Source organism: Anopheles moucheti, chromosome X (assembly GCF_943734755.1).
Source record: "Anopheles moucheti chromosome X, idAnoMoucSN_F20_07, whole genome shotgun sequence".
In the NCBI taxonomy this organism is placed as follows: domain Eukaryota; kingdom Metazoa; phylum Arthropoda; class Insecta; order Diptera; family Culicidae; genus Anopheles; species Anopheles moucheti.
This window is the reverse complement of record NC_069142.1, coordinates 16,255,020-16,263,565: the sequence shown is the minus strand read 5'-3', so window position 1 is coordinate 16,263,565 and position 8,546 is coordinate 16,255,020. Positions and strand designations below refer to the sequence as shown.

Sequence of the window (8,546 nt, the reverse complement as noted above, 5' to 3'; positions counted from 1 at the left end):
CGTGTAACTGCAAAATGAATGTTGGAAACAAAGATAAACATTTTATTGAATGAGTTACAGGATACCAGTCCTGTTTGCTCATTTGCGTACATCCTTTGCTTGCTTACAACCCATCGAACGATCACGCCTCGTGTTGACATTACCGAGGGGATTTTTCCTACGGTTGTACGCCAGTTGAGTGCTCCCATGAGCAATTGGTTTCGCTGCTATTCCGCAAAGGATTTAATTTGGTACGAACGAAAGAAAAAGCAGACCAACGAATTTTCATAAACACCGGCGTATTAGCAAAAGCGTACACACACTACATATTAGTAGAAAAATGCGATGGAAAATAACAAAACTGTTTCCCCACCAACGGTGACAACAAATGGGGTTTCTCAGTCGATAAACAAAACGACGCAATTCTTTGCACCTCGTTTTCATCACCATTAACAAGGTAGAAATTTGTATACATGTGTATGTGTGTATGTTGATATCGCGTGCGCACCCCTTTCATCTTGCAAATGAAAATTCTCACCCCGTGCACAGGATGAAAATCTATCTGCCGTCATCTCCCCCAGCTTACAGCTAGCGCTTGAAAATAGCGCACGCTTTTAATGAAAGCTGTTGCATGTGTTAATGATTTATGCGCCACTGCTGGTAACGATGGAATCGTTTAAAGGGCGCCAAAAGATTCCAATTCCCATCTTCACAGTCGTGGCGGAGGCGAGACAGAAAATCATTAGGATAGGCTGTACCGTCGGTCGGTTTCCTCTACCGGTCCAACCAACATGGCCCGCTGCAGCAAATATGATAACACAGTTTCAACGCAGGCATCAAAACAACCAGCCCGACGGTGGTTGTGGATGTAGATGTGCATAAATCAAGCACGGCGCACGGTACACCGTTGCCAACACACCCTTGGATTTCCACGGTGTCGATGTTCCGGGAGTTTTCTTTACACTTTCTTGATTTGGGCCACACAGTGTCAACTGCAAATAGAGAGAAGACAGACTAATTGGGGACTCATTTCTCATGCCGTTCCGCGTCGTTGGATCAATAATTCGAAAAAGTTGTTCTTACTATATATATAATATATATGTATATATAATATATTCATAATCATATATGCCTGGAATTCCTGTTCTAAGTAGATTAATTACCTGTTCCATTTCTAACACTTTAATCCCTTCTATTTGTTCTATACATCGCGTTTACTGTTGCTTCTGCTACATGTTGTCTCATACAATCGAATAGTTTGCAATTTCAGCATTTCTGCACTTTTCTTTCCCTTTCAGCTTCACACACACCCGCACCGTTTCCCCCACATCATAACTAATCGTGCCGCGTATTCGCACAGAAGAAAATGCCCAATGTTACATTCTTGCTGCCCAACCAGCTTTAGTTTACTTCTTCTACTTCGTTTTGTTTTAAGACTTGATGCAGGTTTCTGCTGGCGCTCGTTTGGTGCTGAAAAACAAAATGTAAGTTACACTTCGGTATGTACAACAGATCCATATCCGGTTTCCTGTCTGTACTATCCGACGCACAACAGCTGCGTGCCTGCGTGTAAATAGGACGAATTTGTACGTGTATGTGTGCGCGTGGGAGAAAGAGAGGCAGAGAGACGGAGATAGAGCGAAAGAAAGAGAGAAGGGGCATAGATTGGATGCTTTGCTTTTTTTCTGCATTTTCTGGTTTGCATTTTTGCTTTTGCAACTTTATAGCAAATCGCAATGGCTCTGGGTAGGGTTGGGAGGGGGTAATCCTGTGTGCTTCGACACTGTACTGATGTGTGTTTCATTCTGTTTCAGCTTAATCCCTATACTCTGACCAGCGAATTCAATTGCAATCATCCCTATAAAAAAAACTCGTGGGTCTTTGCTATAATTTTCTTGTTTTTCCCATGCGAATATGTTAATTTAAAATCACCGATACAGATCTGCACTATCCTAAATCTCTCTCTCTCTCTCTCTTTCTCTCTCTCTCTTTCTCTCTCTCTCTCTTTCTCTCTCTCTTTCTCTCTCTCTATCTCTCTTTCTCTCTCTCGATCTTTCCTTTTCCTTATCTATTTTTCTCTCTCTCTCTCTTTCTCCCCCTTTCTCTTGCCCTCGTTTTCCATTCTCTTTCTCTCTTCATTTCTCTCTCCCTGTGTGTGTATACATAACTCTTTTTTCCTTGCACCTCATACCTGTAATGTCTTCCATTGTTTTTCTTTTGTTTGCTGTCTCCCTGCCACATACTATTTTCTTCCTTCTCTTTAACTTTAATATCACCATTTTAATTTTACAAAAGCTTCCTTTCAGTGGGGGTATCGGTAGGTCCAGTTAGCCGGCTGCGTTATAGCAACCGCCTGCACCGTTCATTGTCCGGTTTCAATCGATCGCCAACAATCAATCTCAACCCGGTCAACAGTTGCGCCTTAGCGCCCTCGCGCCGGCTTCAGTAAGGTCGCCACACCGTCTTTTGCGCCTGCTTGATAAGGTTGGGAGATCGGAGCTTGGTGCGTTCCGGCGATTCCAGCTGCGGGGTCGGTTGCTGCTGTTGTTTGACGCAAACGTGCCCGGGGGCGGATTCGTGCAGGATTTGCTTTTTCGTGGACAATGCTTTCAGATCGCACCGCAGACCGAAACGAGGCGGCGAAGTTTCACCACCGGTTGGAGCGGTGGTGGAGTCGGGAGTTTCCGGCTTTTGTGCCGCCGTCACGTCCGCGTCGCAAATGTCAGGCGAATTTTCCCGGGTACCGGTGCTTCCAGAGGCCGTCGTTTCGGCGGACGGTGCAGCCGGTGGCCGCAGGATCGGAATGAAGGCTGACTTAACCACGTCGATCTGTTCGTCATCCGACTCATCCTCGTTGGCGGACGAAAGATCACCATTGCTAGTGTCGTTACCGATACTACTGCTACTGACACCGGGTACCGTCCCTGCTGGCAGTTGCGGCGACTGACCCAGACTTGGATGTGGCCCGAGCACCGTCAACCGTGGCTGATGGTTGTGATGATGAAGTGGATGCTGGAGGTGATGGTGATGCGTTGGGTGATTAACTCCCTTCGGTGCCGCATGCAATAGACCTGGTGGGAGGGATGCAGCTGCGGCTGCCGCTACAGCAGCCGCGGCAGCTGCCGTTGAAAGGGCAGGAGGCGGACTGGCGTTGGAGTTACGGGACGAGGCTGGCGAAAGGCGTGACGAAGCCGAATCGACACTCGCCGACTGATGCAGGGTGATGGTGGCTGACAGCTGGGCAGGACGCAAGGTTCCGTTACTGGCCGCTGCGGCCGCGGCCGCCGCTGCTGCTGCCGTCGAACGAAAGGCGGCTATCTCGTAAGGCAAAAAGGGTGACTTGACCAGCTGGTGGTCCGTGTGGACCGCGAATGAGGAAATGGATCCTGGCGGGTATGTGGAGGCAGGGCTGGCGAGCAGCGCCGGAGTAGGGAGACCGTTCGGTGGCGGAGCGACACCTGGGGCCACGGTCGGGGCAGGCACTGATTGGCTGGTTGGCGAGCGGAGCGACACAAGATCGGTTGTGGGATCTGCAATAACGGCTGCAGTCGTAGTAGTAGTGGAACTGCCAAGGATGTGTCCGTTACCTATCGTACCACTGCTAACTGTATGGGAAGAGATAATTGTAAAATAAGTATATTCATTTCTTGGCCTCAAACAATCATCTGTGCGTCATATTTAACGTAATATTTAAATCCTACTAAGAAAGAAATTCGCACTAATGGTTCGACGAAAATGTCTACAATCCCTGTCGATATCGATGTCGTGTCGATGCACGATGAACTAAACCTTTATGTATACACAAGTGAAAAACTTATCATGAACAAATAAAAGACGCCATCGAGCAAGTCGTACAAGCTGATACACCGAACTTGTACAGTACGAAAAACATTTTTTCCAAAAAAAAAACTAGTTCTAAGTTTAACACTTTGTTCGATAATAAAAAAAGTTTAACATTCAAATGAAACAAAAAATCAGTTTAAAGCTCTCGCTCTAAGGCAGCTCAACTAGGGCAATTAATATCCTGAGGGTCGTAGTCCATAAAGGACTCCCTGTAATTTCCTGGTTGGTTATACTGCTAAAGATCTAACTTTACATAACTGAAAAATATGAGCGAAAATCAGTAAGAACTGTTGTTGGCTAGTCTTGAACATATCTAACGAGATCTGACATGTTGACGAGAACATGCCTTGAAAAGTATAGTTGTCTGCCAATATGGAGAATTGTCATAATACTTTATCCGAAAAACAATTCGCCTTACTGACAACCAAGAATTTTAGCTTTACTAACTGAATTTGCTCCGGCATCGCCGCACTTGTTCATTTTTACAAGACTTTCTATTCTTTGTTACAACAAGTTTATAACAATTTTAACATAGTTCGCTTTCGGTGCTACTATCGCAAAGTAGCCCGTGCCCTCTCCTGACGCTCTTTTTATTGAACCGGTTGGCTCAAAAGAGGAAGGAAACCTGTCAACAATTCTATGCTTGCTACCTTTGAGAAGTTTCATTATTAACATCTCTCGGTGCTTAAGACCTCTCCACACAATTGTTTGGTTCCAACAGAACAGTTTCCAGAGCTGTAACATGTTCAGGATATGGCACGAATGTAACGTACGCAGAAGACACAATTATCAGTTTCTCTAAACTGAATGAATCCTACCTTTGTCGTGGCATCCTAGCGAAGTCTGTTGAGGGCCAGCTGACGTAGGTGGCACCTGAATAGCTTGCTGCTGTTGATGTTGACGGAAGTAGTCGGACCAGGCATAGTTCATGTAGGCTGCGTCTAGCCAGCCTGCATTTAAGATGAAAGGATTAAATGCACCAGGATGGCCGTAGGCGAAATCTGTTCGAGAGGAGACAGCAATTGAAGGCAAATAAGAAGTACCAATTAGCATCGTGAGTCATGGGCAAGTTGCGAACAGCGGCAGGAACTTACTTTGCTTAGACCGTGGCTCACGCGGCCCGTCCACTGTCACCTTGATCGCCTTAGTGTAGGTTGCGATCTGGCACGGATATGAGCTGATCGTGATGGTGATCGAGAAGGACTTGCCACGGCCAGACCGCCCGACAAAGCGCAAATCGTTGAACTTCGCCACCTGGTTCTTCATGACCGCAGTGGCGTTCCGGAGCTCCGCATGATAGTTCTCGTCGTTACCGGCCTTTATCGTCACGAGCGTACCGTCCTGAATGTCGTCGAGTGCGATCACCTTGAACGCGCATGGTAAGCTCTTGTTGGAGCGCCAGTGCGTTGGCAAAGCGGAGCAGAGGACGGCCGGTGATCCCGTCTGCACCAGCTCGCCATGGTATTCCTGCAGCATCTCGTGCAGGTTGGCAAACATGTCATTGATTGTGGTCGGCATCGATGGGCTTTGGCAGTCGCTGCTAGTCGCCGCCGGTAGATGCATTGGATGAGGCTGATATGATGCTGGTGACGCACGTGATGGTTGTGGTGGCGAATTGCTGCTGAACCAGTACAGACGAACTCCTTCGGCGCTGCTGTGCCGCGACAGGTATACGTAACGGTTGTTTTGATGGTTGTTTACGTAAGTTCCGGTTGATTGGCAAAGGACGAAGTATCGTCAGCGGATGGGCGAATGTGTTTTATTGTTTCGGTCTACTTAAACCCACAAGCTAATTGAATGCGTGAGGGCATGAGAGCGAGCTGGGATCACAGTCAACGCACCCACCTCACACACAACACATTCATCGACGCGCGCGTGTACACACCCACCCACACACGCACACATGGACTGGACACGCGCACAAACACTAGCTCGTCCGTGGAAGCTGCAGTTGTCGCACGATATGCCCACGATCATCACCTACAATAGATTTGCTGTATGAGTGCGCGTGTGTCACGGCCAATGTCCTTTTTTCTATAGCAACACACAGCAACGGGTGCTAGCTGCCGGCTATGAACATCTAAATCTATGCATTCACGTTTACTGCAATCGAACGTTAAGAGAGCATATCCATTAGCACAGCTGCCACACACCAAGCACACACACTCACTCACGCAGGAAAAGAAACATTCACAACTGCACACGCCTAGTAAGCTGCACACGCCTTGCCAATCCTTGCGATCTCGCCTTGCAACGCAAATTGTTTACTTCGCGCTCAGAATGCACCGCGCACACACACACACACACGCGTGCACACGACACGCGCATACACACGCGTACAACGTAAGGCGTAAAATTGGTGTTTGCTGAAACGGTTCCTCAGGCCCAATCGCTCAACCCTCCAGAATATGACGCGTGCAATCGGAGGATAATTAAAATCGAACACAACACCATACACGGAGCCCACTCACGTTAGCCCCTGACAAAAACGACGCACACACACACACACACACACTCACGTACGCACTTACGCCTCTATCATGTTTGCTACACAGCAGCGAGTTGATAGTGTCCTGGCAAATCCGAAGCTGTCACGCATTGGAAAAGCCGCCCGTCCTGAAACAGTGTACCGCCCTGCACCACAGACCCGACTCGGCGCCTGCCTGTTATTAAGTGACTGATTTTGATTGTCAATATGATTGGTAAACAGTTGCCGAAACGTAGTAATTAAGTTCCGCACATTGGGCTCGCTGGTTGTAACAGATCCCGGGTCGTGCGTGGGAGGTATAATTCGATCACCCGGTTCACTGCCTCTTATTGATTGATGATGTCCGACGTGACTACCCGGGCGGCTTCGGGTTCGGGATAGGATGCGGGTGCGATGGTCGCTGTTGCCGTTGCAGCAAATTGCTGCCGCGTGCACTGATCGTGTGCTACAGCGTTTTGCGTTCGGCGAGCGATGCGTTTTGTTGCGCCGATCGTGGTTCGGCCTGCTCCTGCTCGGTTGGTGGCAGTGAGTCACGGGTGGAGGTCCTCACGAGATTTGCATGCACACGCACACGTGGCCCAACACACGCGCACACGAGACCCTCTCACGGGGCAAACGGTCGCACACATGCACAGCCACACGGTACAACGTCGCGCAGCTCGACGTAGCCAGGTAAACAAATAAACAAGCAGGCCTCCACAGCAGGCGGAAACCAACGTCTCCAGGTGACGCGGCGTGCGGAATTCTTGTCGGTTCCACGTTTGATCGTTGCTGTTTGCTGCCGACTGTAGGTTTGAGCGAGCACCCCTCTGTTTGCCAGCGTTTGCAAATTTAGGAATAGCACAATAATTTTCCCCCAACAAACGAAGCAAGAACAACAACAAAAAACACACTATTCTCCACCAAGTCGCTCCGACCTCCCGGGCGGCCAACCAGATTCCGCGTGGCGTGCGATGCTGGAAGCGCAGGGAACCGAACTGCACTACACCGCACTGGTTTCACTTGCCTTTACGTTCACGCACAGGCACGCACGTATATGCTTCGCCTAGGGGGCAGCGCTTGCGACGGTGACGAGCCAAAGCGCACTGACAAAAACCGCACACGACTTGAACTCGTCTCCCAAAAGACATGCAACCAGCTTAATGTCTCAAACGAAACTGTTTTTAAAAAATATTTTTCGATTCCTTTTCGACTCCCTATATTTCGGGTTGGACGGTCGGTCGGTCGGTCGGTCGGTTGGTTTGGTTGGGTTGGTTAGGTCGTCCGGTCGGTCGGGTCGGGCTGCCCCCTATTGCGAAGGGAAGCGAGAGGTAGCGTTGAAGTGTGAGTGAGAATGCGCCACATAAAAGAGGGCCGGTCGGCGGCAGGGGTAGGATTTTTGGGCAGCGGAGCAGGAAAATGAAGCGATCCGAATGGCAAAAACCCCCGGTGGAAAAGCTAGGGTCCGATGGGTTGGTGCGGGCCTGTAAACCGGAGCAAGGCAACAGCGACCGTGTTTCCCTTGTTTCTCGTTCATCTCACTTTCTCTCTTTTTTTCACCCTCTCTCTCTCTCTCTCTCTGTCTCTCTGTCTCTCTCTTTCACATGTTCACGGTCTCGTTCGCGCGCAAGGCGTATATAGCGGTTGTCGATCTCCGACGAATACGACGACGACGTTGACGACCCTGTGCCTGGCACTGTGTTAAAGTGTGCCCCTTTTTCCACCGTGGCCATTGAGCGAGTGTGTGTGTTTCTGTGCATTTGTGTATTTTCGGTGTAGCGCCGTTTTTCTCCCCCCTCTCCCTGCACTCCCCCCCCCCCCCCGCCCCCCCTCCCTTCCTCTTTGGTAGCTTGATGGCGTTGAACGATGTTTGCATCGTTTACCCTTACAATACCATTTTTCCTACGTATTTTCCCTATCCCCTACCGCTAGTGGGATGCATTGCCTGCATCCTGTCAATATGCTGGGAAGTTTATTTTGTTGTTGTTTTTGTTTTTTTTCCTGACGACTAGATCAAATTGTACGTAAGCTAAACAACAACAAAACTGCGAACGCTTCAATCAGGATGGACTAGGTATGCCGTTTTCATTTTTCCATTAATTTTCCGTTCCGTTAGGTCGATTTGCTTTAATAAGAAGATTTTAGAATATTTATTCTGTTTCCTTTTTTTAAAATATTTTTTTGCGATTAAACAAATGGAATCACACCACAAACGTATGAGTTTCCCTTCGCCCGATGCGATTTGGGGTTTTTTTTG

The 8,546-nt window shown here is 48.6% G+C and overlaps 1 protein-coding gene across 1 annotated transcript; it reads right to left on the bottom strand.

Annotated features, from left to right (window-relative positions):
* Positions 1 to 2,079: 2,079 nt before the first annotated feature.
* On the bottom strand, positions 2,080 to 5,585 carry LOC128306701 (segmentation protein Runt-like). Its single transcript, XM_053044288.1, has 3 exons — positions 4,917 to 5,585; positions 4,641 to 4,823; positions 2,080 to 3,584 (listed from the first exon to the last, which is right to left on the bottom strand). Exons 1-3 carry the CDS (start codon positions 5,383 to 5,385, stop codon positions 2,422 to 2,424), a joined length of 1,815 nt encoding a protein of 604 aa, XP_052900248.1. The 5' UTR covers positions 5,386 to 5,585; the 3' UTR covers positions 2,080 to 2,421.
* Between the last annotated feature and the right edge of the window lie 2,961 nt (positions 5,586 to 8,546).

What these genes read in the sequence shown, in the direction of transcription:
- LOC128306701 (XM_053044288.1), bottom strand. Translation starts at nt 5,385, where the DNA reads ATGCATCTACCGGCGGCGACTAGCAGCGACTGCCAAAGCCCATCGATG. An exon ending in TGAGCCACGGTCTAAGCAAA is followed by an intron (nt 4,824 to 4,916) that starts GTAAGTTCCTGC and finishes CCTCTCGAACAG; the next exon opens with ATTTCGCCTACGGCCATCCT. An exon ending in GCTAGGATGCCACGACAAAG is followed by an intron (nt 3,585 to 4,640) that starts GTAGGATTCATT and finishes CTTCCCATACAG; the next exon opens with TTAGCAGTGGTACGATAGGT.